The sequence below is a fragment of the Syngnathus floridae genome, chromosome 4 (genome assembly GCF_059516105.1).
Source record: "Syngnathus floridae isolate MCC-2025c chromosome 4, RoL_Sflo_1.0, whole genome shotgun sequence".
NCBI classification, from domain to species: domain Eukaryota; kingdom Metazoa; phylum Chordata; class Actinopteri; order Syngnathiformes; family Syngnathidae; genus Syngnathus; species Syngnathus floridae.
In genome coordinates, this window is record NC_142416.1 from 1,809,937 (window position 1) to 1,822,971 (window position 13,035).

General features: G+C 44.9%; 2 protein-coding genes and 1 long non-coding RNA gene across 11 annotated transcripts in view; 1 reads left to right on the top strand and 2 right to left on the bottom strand.

Annotated features, from left to right (window-relative positions):
• The window catches only part of LOC148398548 (janus kinase and microtubule-interacting protein 3-like), a 319,781-nt gene that overhangs the window by 30,129 nt on the left and 276,617 nt on the right, over positions 1-13,035 (top strand). For all 9 annotated transcript variants that reach the window (XR_015858222.1, XR_015858224.1, XR_015858223.1 and 6 more), the window contains 4 exons: positions 1,350-1,520; positions 1,644-1,721; positions 3,286-3,456; positions 3,580-3,657. The gene's annotated coding sequence lies outside the window, so the exon portion shown is untranslated. The remainder of the gene's footprint in view (positions 1-1,349; positions 1,521-1,643; positions 1,722-3,285; positions 3,457-3,579; positions 3,658-13,035) is intronic.
• LOC148398551 (janus kinase and microtubule-interacting protein 3-like) lies at positions 5,252-6,039 on the bottom strand. The gene is made up of 4 exons (XM_088374126.1): positions 5,785-6,039; positions 5,599-5,664; positions 5,469-5,537; positions 5,252-5,392 (listed from the first exon to the last, which is right to left on the bottom strand). Exons 1-4 carry the CDS (start codon positions 6,037-6,039, stop codon positions 5,252-5,254), a joined length of 531 nt encoding a protein of 176 aa, XP_088230252.1.
• Positions 7,364-8,021, bottom strand: LOC148398552 (uncharacterized). Its single transcript, XR_015858156.1, has 3 exons — positions 7,815-8,021; positions 7,660-7,730; positions 7,364-7,523 (listed from the first exon to the last, which is right to left on the bottom strand). It is a non-coding gene; the product is annotated as an uncharacterized LOC148398552 (long non-coding RNA).

Consider the following 13,035-nt stretch of genomic DNA (forward strand, 5'->3'; position numbering starts at 1 on the left):
ACAAGTCTGATTACCCTGAACAAGCTATTAATTAAATCACAAATTCTTCAATTCAAAGATTTGGTAGATTATCAGACAAATAATGTCTAACAGTAATTGATTTAACACATCACGATAAGTAGATTGAGTGTGGGCACTCTCAAGTTAACATATATGATTATACTGCCTAATCTGTTACAGAGTATGTTGTTGCCAAGTAATGTAGAATAGATCCAAAGTAGTAATCCAGAATAGTTTTGAAGAGGCCATTAGAATAATAAACAAATCTGATTACCTTGAACATAATAACAAGCTAAGTGTTTAATATGTCCTATGAAGTCAAAATTGGGCACCATCATGTGGTGAAATTTGGAATTGCATCACATCCAATTTTGCCTGGGAACAAACAGATTAAATAAATCTTAGTTTTGAATAAGCCACTCCTTCTCAAACAAGTAAACTCTGCCCATTTCGCGCAGTAGATGTTCTGTTAATATCTAGTATTTATACAAAGTCATAATTTAAATTGCTTTCAACCTTCATTCATCGGTTCAACCAACATTACTCGCTCTTATTACCAACTTGTATTGATTTAACTAAGCGTTTAATACTTCCTATCAGGTCTCAAGGCAAGATTTGGCAAAATACAGTTTCAGCAAATCCAATTTTGCCAGGGAACAAAAATAGATTAAATAAACTAAATAAGTCTTCTTCCCATTAAATAAATCAGAAAAGTCTGTCTTGTAACCAGTCCTCTTCAAACAAGTAAAGTCTGCCCATTTTGTGCCGTAGATTTTGTGTCTATGCCTAGTATTTAAACAAAATCATAATTTAAACGACTTCTTTCCTTCATTCACTTTGGAAATTTGGAATTGCAGCAAATCGAATTTTGCCAGGGAACAAAAATAGATCAATTAAACTAAATAAGTCTTCTTCCCATTAAATAAATTAAAAAAGTCTGTCTTGTAACCAGTCCTTTTCAAACAAGTAAAGTCTGCCCATTTTGTGCCGTCGATTTTGTGTTAATGCCTAGTATTTATACAAAATCATAATTTAAAGGACTTCATTCCTTCATTCACTTTGGAAATTTGGAATTGCAGCACATCAAATTTTGCCTGGGAAGAAAAGTAGATTAAATAAATTTAATAAGTCTTACTACTTCCCATTAAATAAATTAAATACGTCTTACTTGTTCCCACTCCTTTTCAAAACAGTAGTTTAAAACGAGGGCCCTTCACTCAATCTTTAACCTCAACCCCGCACGTTGTGTTGTATCTGTGAATGTTGGTTGTGGCCAAATGATAGTTTTCTTTCATTCGTTTAGGTTCCAAGAAAACTTGATGTAACTCTACTTTTAACTGCCGTTTCAGATAAGCGGGTATTACGTCGCAGTCATGTGCCGCGGATATGACGTAATTGCCCGAACCTCCGCCAAAATTCAAATCTGTTGGCGCGATGGCCGTGAGCCACTGAGCAGCGACGATTATCAACGGAAATATCTTTATTTTCTGCTTGCAACTGGACCGTCTAGAGCGTACACGGTAAGTAACACTCATTGTGTTTAAGGAGATTTACGTTTGAAATAGCAGAAGTGTAGCCGCGTTGCGTTGTACGTGTGAAAATTGGTTGAGGCGAAATGTTAATGTTTAATTTCATTCCTTTAGGTTCCACGGTGTTTGTTGGCTGCAAGTTTTCCACTGCAAGAAGAGGCTCGTATCATTGACCAGGAGCGAGCTACAATGGTGAGTAGCCATAACATTTATGTTAAACACTTCCTATTTCATGTCTAACAGTACTTGATTTAACAAATAACCATAAATAAATACAGTGTGGGCACTGAAGTTAACATATGTGATTATACTGCCTAATCTGTCACCGAGTAGATTGTTGCAAAGTAATATAAGATCCAAAGTTGTAATTCAGAATAGTTTTCAAAAGAAGGCCATTAGAATTATATACAAGTCTGATTACCCTGAACAAGCTATTAATTAAATCACAAATTCTTCAATTCAAAGATTTGGTAGATTATCAGACAAATAATGTCTAACAGTAATTGATTTAACACATCACGATAAGTAGATTGAGTGTGGGCACTCTCAAGTTAACATATATGATTATACTGCCTAATCTGTTACAGAGTATGTTGTTGCCAAGTAATGTAGAATAGATCCAAAGTAGTAATCCAGAATAGTTTTGAAGAGGCCATTAGAATAATAAACAAATCTGATTACCTTGAACATAATAACAAGCTAAGTGTTTAATATGTCCTATGAAGTCAAAATTGGGCACCATCATGTGGTGAAATTTGGAATTGCATCACATCCAATTTTGCCTGGGAACAAACAGATTAAATAAATCTTAGTTTTGAATAAGCCACTCCTTCTCAAACAAGTAAACTCTGCCCATTTCGCGCAGTAGATGTTCTGTTAATATCTAGTATTTATACAAAGTCATAATTTAAATTGCTTTCAACCTTCATTCATCGGTTCAACCAACATTACTCGCTCTTATTACCAACTTGTATTGATTTAACTAAGCGTTTAATACTTCCTATCAGGTCTCAAGGCAAGATTTGGCAAAATACAGTTTCAGCAAATCCAATTTTGCCAGGGAACAAAAATAGATTAAATAAACTAAATAAGTCTTCTTCCCATTAAATAAATCAGAAAAGTCTGTCTTGTAACCAGTCCTCTTCAAACAAGTAAAGTCTGCCCATTTTGTGCCGTAGATTTTGTGTCTATGCCTAGTATTTAAACAAAATCATAATTTAAACGACTTCTTTCCTTCATTCACTTTGGAAATTTGGAATTGCAGCAAATCGAATTTTGCCAGGGAACAAAAATAGATCAATTAAACTAAATAAGTCTTCTTCCCATTAAATAAATTAAAAAAGTCTGTCTTGTAACCAGTCCTTTTCAAACAAGTAAAGTCTGCCCATTTTGTGCCGTCGATTTTGTGTTAATGCCTAGTATTTATACAAAATCATAATTTAAAGGACTTCATTCCTTCATTCACTTTGGAAATTTGGAATTGCAGCACATCAAATTTTGCCTGGGAAGAAAAGTAGATTAAATAAATTTAATAAGTCTTACTACTTCCCATTAAATAAATTAAATACGTCTTACTTGTTCCCACTCCTTTTCAAAACAGTAGTTTAAAACGAGGGCCCTTCACTCAATCTTTAACCTCAACCCCGCACGTTGTGTTGTATCTGTGAATGTTGGTTGTGGCCAAATGATAGTTTTCTTTCATTCGTTTAGGTTCCAAGAAAACTTGATGTAACTCTACTTTTAACTGCCGTTTCAGATAAGCGGGTATTACGTCGCAGTCATGTGCCGCGGATATGACGTAATTGCCCGAACCTCCGCCAAAATTCAAATCTGTTGGCGCGATGGCCGTGAGCCACTGAGCAGCGACGATTATCAACGGAAATATCTTTATTTTCTGCTTGCAACTGGACCGTCTAGAGCGTACACGGTAAGTAACACTCATTGTGTTTAAGGAGATTTACGTTTGAAATAGCAGAAGTGTAGCCGCGTTGCGTTGTACGTGTGAAAATTGGTTGAGGCGAAATGTTAATGTTTAATTTCATTCCTTTAGGTTCCACGGTGTTTGTTGGCTGCAAGTTTTCCACTGCAAGAAGAGGCTCGTATCATTGACCAGGAGCGAGCTACAATGGTGAGTAGCCATAACATTTATGTTAAACACTTCCTATTTCATGTCTAACAGTACTTGATTTAACAAATAACCATAAATAAATACAGTGTGGGCACTGAAGTTAACATATGTGATTATACTGCCTAATCTGTCACCGAGTAGATTGTTGCAAAGTAATATAAGATCCAAAGTTGTAATTCAGAATAGTTTTCAAAAGAAGGCCATTAGAATTATATACAAGTCTGATTACCCTGAACAAGCTATTAATTAAATCACAAATTCTTCAATTCAAAGATTTGGTAGATTATCAGACAAATAATGTCTAACAGTAATTGATTTAACACATCACGATAAGTAGATTGAGTGTGGGCACTCTCAAGTTAACATATATGATTATACTGCCTAATCTGTTACAGAGTATGTTGTTGCCAAGTAATGTAGAATAGATCCAAAGTAGTAATCCAGAATAGTTTTGAAGAGGCCATTAGAATAATAAACAAATCTGATTACCTTGAACATAATAACAATACGTCTTACTTGTTCCCAATCCTTTTCAAAAAAGTAGTTTAAAACGAGGGCCCTTCACTCAACCTTTAACCTCAACCCCGCACGTCACATTGTGTTGTATCTGTGAATGTTGGTTGTGGCCAAATGATAGTTTTCTTTCATTCGGTTAGGGTTAGGGTTAGGGTTAGGTATTTTGAGTTTTACTCGCTAAACCTTCCCCAAAGGGTCCGCCGACCCTGTCGGTTAGATAGAAGGCAACGGAAGGCACGGGCCTACGCATGTCTCACCAGTAAACCTCGCCGTACCAGGTCACATAAAATCTGGATTGGGTACGAAGGACGGCGAAGTGAGACTGCACTCCTGCCAGAACCTCCCCCGAGTAGCTGAGGCGCCACCCAGGTCTTCGGCCAGCAAGATGGAAATACAGTGAAAAGCGACAGAAAAGTACAGACCTATGAGACTACCCTTGTCTTAAATTGTGTCTATTAACTCTTAGTTGTGTTTGAACTAATATATTTTTTTATTATATATTGTTTTAAAACCAACCGTTTTGTTTACAAAGAGTCCCATTAAGTCGTCCTTGTTGTGGGTAATTTGAACGTCATAATTTTGTAGACACGTCATCAGTAGTGGACCTTGGGGTCACAGAGTGTTTCGGCCATTATCACCAGACACCCTCGCCCAAGGGAGGCCCCGCCGGGGTTGATCGAGTCCCGGAGTGTGTCTACCTGGTCAATTAAAATTACAGTTATTTGTCAAGTCAACTGCCCAGCTTTAACGCAGACAGAAAAGATCAATAGGTCAGTCTTTGTCCCTTTTAATTTATTGATTCATTGAATTTAAACCATCATTACGTATGTTTGTATTTAACGCAGTGTTATATTATTTCATTCAAGTTTCTGGCCAAGTTTATCAGCATAATTGGAGGTCTGTCTGTAGTCCAATTGTGATGAAAACCCTTTAAACCATTATATCCACGCAATTAATATTATTTTATCAAAGGGACTGTGTTCGTATCATCTGTTTATCTGACATTTATCAACCGGAATAATCTAACTTTAGGAGATTGTCATTCCCAGCGCCACTTTCTTGGTTCACGGTGTCACTGTCAATGGCAAATTCCCATGATCCTCAGCGAAGTGTCACGGCGGGAGATTTGAGGGCGGCTTACCTTATGAGCCTGGTCCATGGAACACTTCCTGAAGTCCAACTCTTCATCCAGGTAGCCCTTCTGCTTGCAGAACATATCCTAGCACAGCTCAAGGACAGAATTGTTGGGGCACATTGCCGGAGTTCCCCTTGGCTGATGTCGCGTGTCTGTCTACCTTCTCACTTTCAATGTCCAACATCTTCTGTTGAAGTGCTGACTTGGTCACTTTGATGTATTCTAACCACTGAGGAAAGGCTGCTGTCACATAAGCAGAATGCGAGAGCGTGCGTGGACGTGCGCGTTACCTTCTCGGCTAGGGTGAGAAGGGTCCTGGCGTGAATCACGACCACCTGCTCCTCGTTGGTGAGATTCTGCAAGAGCCCAAAGGCACAGCGTCAACAAGCTTCTTTCAGCGCAAAGCCTTCCAAAAGTCACATTTGAGCCGCCGAGTCTCGTGGAGTGCGAACCTAAGGAGTTCGACATGCACTTACGGCGTTATAGCCCAGGATGTCCAGCTTCTTCATCAGATCACTGATGACGATGTCCGGGGGAAAGGCGCAAGGAGCAATGTAAGGTGTTCTGGGACCTCGGGTTAAGGTTAGGGTTGCGAGGGACGCCTTACGTACGCTCACGCCCTCGGCCTCGCAGTAGATCTGCAAAGGGCTGAGGCCGTCTGGGAAACAGACTTGCAGAAACTTCAAGACGGGGGAGCGCCACTCCCTCTCCTGAAAGGCAGAGGCATGCATCCGTCCGTCCGTCCGTCCGTCCGTCACATCTCTGGCCTCAACACGCTTGTGCGAGTCTTCCCACCTCCAGCTCCAGGATGCGGAACTCAAGCAGTTCGTTTTGGTCTCGGATATCCTGGATGTGCTCTTTCAGACGCGCTTCTTCCGCCTCCATCCGCCTGACCTGAAAAGACAGTCAGACCTCATCTGCGGGGCTTCCCGACGGGTGTGACGCCAAGCGACTCCGCCCAGCGCCTTTCTTTCCGTCACCTTTTCGGCCAACTGCTGATTGCTCTGACGCAGCAGCTGCTTCTCCTCCACCCACTTGACATTCTAGAAGAGACAAACGCGTGGACAGCTTTGGAATGTTGTGTCATTTTCATCCACAAATTCTTTGGTTGACTGGAAAATGACATTTGCTTTTATCCGCATTTTCCCAGCCACGTTCGGGGGGGGGGGTTGGTCCAGTTATGCCAGACGAATGAGTGACTGAAGAATGTAGCTATTTTGTCTGAGAAAAAGGTGTGCTCATTGATGAGCTTACCTGTCCTTGTTGCTTCAGCGCTGACTCCAGATCTGCTACTCTGCTTTGATAGTGACCCATTTCTACCATCAGCTTTTCTCTGGTCTGAAAGGAGGAGGAGGGAGGCTCCTCCTCCTCCTTTCAGACCAGAGAACACCCGAGGCTGGGTGCGAACGGGGAGGCTGCGACCCGGCCGGGGGTTGCGGGAAGGGGCGCCACCTTGATCTCTGTTAGGGTTTTCAGGTTAGTTTGATCCTATGATTATGTTGGAATGTAACCTGTAATAATTAAACTCGCTTGTCCTGTCTTAACGAAAGTAGTAGAACAAAGTGCTAAGATCTTTTGAACTGATTGACTAGCTGCAGAGGAAGCAATCAAAGTGTTTTGTTCACACAACATCGTGAAGGACCCCCTGCTGTGCTTTGATCAGCCAGGGGCTTCGGCCATTTGTCTACTCTGACCCCCACTCTCAACCCCCACTCTGTTTCTCTTAATAAATATCCCCTCGCAGGAACAAGGGTTCAGACTTCATTCCTTGAACGAGTGAACTCTCCACCTGCAGGTGTCTAAAAAGGACTTGCTTGTCTCCCGTGTGGTTCTTGCAAAATAAGTTGGAGTGAGCAAATCTCTAACAATCTCCTTCTCGGCGTCGTAGTCCCCTTCGCTGGTCTGGGCTAGCAGAGCGTAGGCTCGTTGCAGCGCTTGATATTCTTGCGTCAGCGAAGCTCCGCCTCTTCATGCAGACACCAATGCAACACAGCACTAGTACCAGAATCAGTCAGACCGGCGACAAAGCAACCGCGACGCAAAGACGAGTCCGATTCCAGGCTGAAGAGGAATGTTTGGTGCCAATACGCTGGCAGAAATGGCGGGCTACCTCTTCGGGTTCCGTGTCGGGGGTTCTGTCGGTGTGAAAAGACAAGGACGATCCGTCCGAGTCCACCAACACGTCTTCGTCGTAGCCGTAAAATGTTTCGATGACCTGCGGGCGCGGAAGCAAACATCTCTCTGAACAAACTGAAGCGACACCTCACGATGAATCGACGAGAGGAACGATAGCGAGAAAAAGGCCATTTCATCTTGCGCAACACCAAGCAGCCGCAAACAAACAGACTCACCTTGCAGGACCTCACGCTTTGTTCCTCCTCAGAGATTCTCGACGTCGGTATCGTAGCAGCAAATCTCTCTCCTGTCGACACAAATAATCCGCCTTTGAGATTCTTTGGATGCAAAGGGAACGAACGGCTCCGGCGCAGAAACAAACGCGACTCACAATGACATTTCTGACATGAGCTCCTGTCTCCAGAGCCTGAAAAACACGTCACCGGCGATGATTGGAGGGACGCTCGTCTTTTCCAAAAGTGACAACTACAGGGTGTGTCAGGGTTTTCCAGATTATCTTTATCGTATCATTATGTTGCTTTGACTTTGACTGCAACCTGTAATAAATGATATTATTTATCCCTTATTTATCCCTATCGCTTATCCCTTCCGACACAAAGTCGTAAAACACCCCTTGCTATGTTTTGACTAGAGGTCAAGGGCTTCCTCTATTCCAGGGGTCACCAACCTTTCTTAAACCGAGAGCTACTTCCTGGGCACTGATTAAGGCAAAGGGCTACCAGTTTGACACACACACACACACACTTCTGAAATAGCCAATTTGCTCAATTTAGCTTTCGCTATGTGTTATTATTGTCATTTCCAGTTCACATGTAAGTGTGATTTTAACAAGAATAGCAAAAATACAGTCAAACCTCGGTTTTCGACCACAATTCGTTCTAGAAGGCGGTTCGAGAAGCGAATCGCTCGAATTACGAATCTTTTTTTGCCATTACAAATCATAGAAAAAATGTTAGTCCGTTCCAAGACTTAAAAAACATTTTTTTTCATTTGCGCATTTTTGTCCGATTGCGCAACTGCAGTGCACCACCCACCGCGCAACTGCACCGCGCTGGTCGCATTATTGTGACACAGCCGTCGCTGAAATTTAGAAAATATTTTTAAAGTCCTGATGTACTTTCCAAAATTTAAGTGGACCTCAGTGCGCAGGGAGCTTAATTTGGTCTGATCGTGCAACCGTAGCGCGTGGGGCGCTCCCTGTCGCATTGCTTTAAGAGCGTCTTTGTGTTTTAGGATGGCTTTACTGCTCCCACTTGGTTTCTTTGGAGGCATGATTAGGGGTTAATACAATCCTCAAAGTAACGAAAATACAATAACTACGGAGTCAGTCGGCATCCGGGCTGCGCGGTCGGGTTTTCTCGGGTCCTCCCGGCTCATCTCGCGAGGTTCGACCTCCGAATTTTGTTCAACAACCGAAGCAAAAAACAATCTCGAATTCCGATTTGTTCAAGAACCGGGACGTTCGGAAACCGAGGTTTGACTGTAAAATAAATAGATGCAGCTCGCTGACAAGCGCCGCTATTTGAGCTAATTTTAGAACAGTCCTGCGGGCGACTCATGCGGTCCTCACGGGCTACCTGATGCCCGCGGGCACCGTGTTGGTGACCCCTGCTCTATTCAATCCACTCTTACACCCACCCTGTTTCTCTTAATTAAAATGCTCGTGCAGGAGCCGAGAGTCAGACTTCATTCGTACAACGGATGGACTCTCCACCTGCAGGTGTCCAAAAGAACTTACTTGTCTCCCGTGTGGTTCTTGCAAAATAAGTTGGAGCGAGCGCAACTCTAACAGGGTGCATTTTGCCACTAGCTGCCTACGGACAATGACGTCGCGCTCGCGGCTCATGGTTGACGGGCTGAGCAGCCGGGCAAGTCCGTCGTTTTCAGCGCACAGCGAGTGGCAAAGGCGCTGACAAAACGGGAGCTTTGAGCTGCTGAAAACGGCAAAACAAGTCTAAAGCGTGTTCAAACGCGTGCGCACAATGCTCTTGCTTGAAAGGTCGGAATTTAAGGGTCCAATTTTTTGGATGGCGGCCGCCGGCCAAGCTTTGGACGGAAAAGGTTTCCTGGCGACAGCGAGCGAGCGCGGCGCTGCCGTACGTGCACCGAGTCGCGTGCCTGAAGACCTTGGACAAGTCGTCGATGATGTGCCGCTGCTCCACAACTTGAAAGAACTCCATTTCACCGTCCTGCTGGCCGCAACCGCGGTCCAGGTCATTGAGCGAACTAGGCCTTCTCTGTGGAACACAAATGCAGTGGACTCTGTTGGCACGCCGCCGTTGTCCGCGTCGACTTACCAAGCTTGCCATCTCCTCGTTCTCCTGGGTGACAAAGCGCACTTTGTTTACAAGGCGACACAGCACCAGCGAGAGTTCTTCATTCTTCCTGCTCAGGCGTTTGTTTTTGTACAGGAGTGGCAGAAACTGGCTTTCTGTTTCTCTCAGTCGCTTTAGCTGCAAGCATGAAGTGCGGGATGTGAAAGACGCACAACACGCGGGCCAGAACGTATCCATTCCTTTTGCATCGGTTTGAACGGAATCGTGGCTTTGGCTCCCAATAAAAGACATCTACCAGGCAACCGACTCGCCGCGCCGCTCAACTAATAAGCAAGCGCAATGGGTGCCTCGCTGGATGGCGCGCATCAAACGTAGCGCAAACCTTCAAGCGTGCCGTCAATAAATTACCAGTTCATTGCGCTCTTCAGAAAGCAGGGCGTTTCGATCCTCCAGTTTCCTGATGACTGCGCTGAGCTCAGCGATTTTCAGATGAAACCGTCGCGTGTCCCGATCCTCCTGAGACTGAAAACGCCCCGCAACACACACACACAAGCACTCGTTCAAAGTTCAAAACTGTTTTTGTGCTACCTTCCTCCAGCAACGAACTAAGTCATGCGTACTGCAAGTGTGTGATGAGGTGGCTTACGCTATGAAGAGGATTGCTAGTAGCGGCGTTGACCCCACTTCCAGGGTAGTTTAGGCCCGCCCTTTGGGAATCCCTCAGGGCAGCGATCTGCTGCTCGGCAGCCTGAGTCTGCAGCTGAAGGCGGTGGACGTGGCCGGCCCCAGGGCTTTATCCAAAACACTAACCGCTCTGTCTTTCAGCTTGATCTCATCCGTCTGGATGTACAAACGGGGACCGCTCAGGCAGGCGGGCAAACTCATTTGCCAGATTTGTGACAAAAACAAAGAGAGCAACCGGCCAATTTTTTTCTTGAATCGACTAGAACACCTTTGCTGTGACAAAAGCGAAGCGAGCAACCGGACATTTTCTTCTTGTGAAATAGAATAGAATAGAATGCCTTAGGTGTCATTGCACTGCAGGTATACAACAAAATTGGGAACATAGCCACGCACCGCGCATCTGATCAGTCCTACCAGTCGGCGGATCTCCCTCTCGCAGTCTCTCTTGGTTCGGCTCAGCTCCTCCCGATGCTGGTGATGAGGCGATCGGAGCTCGGCCGCTCGTGACTGCCAGGCCCGCTGGGCCGCTGCCAGGGCTTCTTCCGCGCTCCTGGTGGAGGCGACACCGCTCGGTCTCCCGACACCGCCGCGTCTCCTCCACCTCCGCCAGCAAAGCGCCCCCCCTCCTCACCTGAGCGGACATTGCGCCACACCGGGCCGTTGAGACCGCAACGGAGCGCCGCGACGCTTACTGGGGACAAGCTACACAATACGGTAGCGGTCGCACCGAAGCCCGACGTGGCGTGCGGATAGTCAGATACGGATAGAGCGGATCACCTTGTCCATGGAGCCGTCCCTCAGGCTGAGGACCAAGGCATTCAGTCGCTGGATCTCTCCATCTTTGATTTTGATCACTCTCATCAGCTCCATTTCATGCTGCCGCAGTAATGTCTCCCTGGTAATGGCTAACTCTTTCTGCTTCTCCTCATGGAGTTTGCTTTTGAGTTCCGTCATGGCGGCGGTGGCACGGTGGTGCTCCGCCCGCAGGTCCTGACTTCTCTCTCTCTCCAGACAGCTGACCTGACATGACTTAGACTTAGACTTAGACAAACTTTATTGTCATCTTTTCTGCACATGGTGCATACAAAACGAAATTCCGTTGCATACGTCTTACAACAAAGTAGTGATATTGCAGTTGAATAGAAGTAACATATCCTATGAAAATATATATATATACATATACTATATATATATATATATTAAAAATAAGTATAAAGTGCAGCAGTGATAATTATGCAATAGTGCAAGTAGGCAAAACAGTATTCAAGAGTGTGCAGAGGAATGCTAAACAATGTATTAAACTTCTATTTAAAGGGTTTATACAAGTTCAGTAAAGTTGGTAGTGCGAGATAGTGCAAGATAGAGGTCCGTAGTGTCATAAAGTACAGTTCTGTGAATGTGTGATGCAGAGTTCAGTTTAGAGCTCAACAGTTCTAGTGTTCAACAGTCTGATGACAGCAGGGAAAAAGCTGTTGCAGAACCTGGTGGACCTGCAGCGGATGCTGCGAAACCTCTTCCCAGAGGGCAGCAGGGAGAACAGTCCATGGTGGGGGTGTGATGGGTCATTGATGATGTTACGGGCACGGGATATGCAGCGCTGAGATGAAATGTCCTGAATGGAGGGAAGAGATTCAAGATTCAAGATTCAAGATTCAAGAGTTTTTTATTCGCCATGTTTGAGCGTGCCAAACAAGGAATTTGACTTCGGTAAATCACAGCCTCTGTTCAACATTTAGGTGACTAACAACAACACTCAGCACATGTGAAGAACGAAAGATATTCTCAAGCATCCCCAGATCTTAAACTCCCAAGAGGGCAAGGGAAAACTCAAAACTCCAGCTATGGGAAATGAGAAACCTTGAGAAAAGTCCACAGATGGGAGGGTCCCTCTTCTAGGATGACCGGGCTGCAATGGATGCAGAGAGGACACATAGTACAAACAGTGTAAACAAAAAAGGTGTGGAAAGCAGGATGTTATTGCACAGTAATGACTCTGAGACTCTAAGAGTGGTGTGAGTTCATCAGAGCGACAGCCTGGGGGAAGAAGCTGTCTCTGTGTCTGCTGGTTTTAGTGTACAGAGCTCTATAACGGCGTCCGGAGGGGAGTAGTTCAAACAGGCTGCAACCTGGGTGCGAAGGGTCTGTTGAGATGTTACTTGCACGTTTGGAGCCCCTATGATCCTCTCTGCTGTCCTCACCACTCTCCTCACGTTCTTCCAATCGGAGGCGGTGCAGCCTCCACACCACACAGAGAGACAGCTTGTCAGAATGCTCTCTATGGTGCTCCTGTAGAACGTCCTCATGATGGGTGGGGGCAGGTGGGCTCTCCTCATCCTCCGCAGGAAGTACAAGCGCTTCTGTGCCCTCTTGACCAGTGCCGTAGTGTTCATAGTCCAGGTGAGGTCTTCTGTGATGTGGACCCCCACGAATTTGGTGCTGCTGACCACCTCCACAGCTGAGCTGTTGATGATCAGTGGAGCGTGGTGAGGCTGTTTTTTCCTGAAGTCGACGATGATCTCCTTCATCTTCTCCTCATTCAGGATCAGGCTGTTTTCTCTGCACCAGCCCACCAGCTGCTCCACCTCCTCTCTGTAGTCCAGGTCGTTGTTGTCTCTGATGAGCCCCACCACC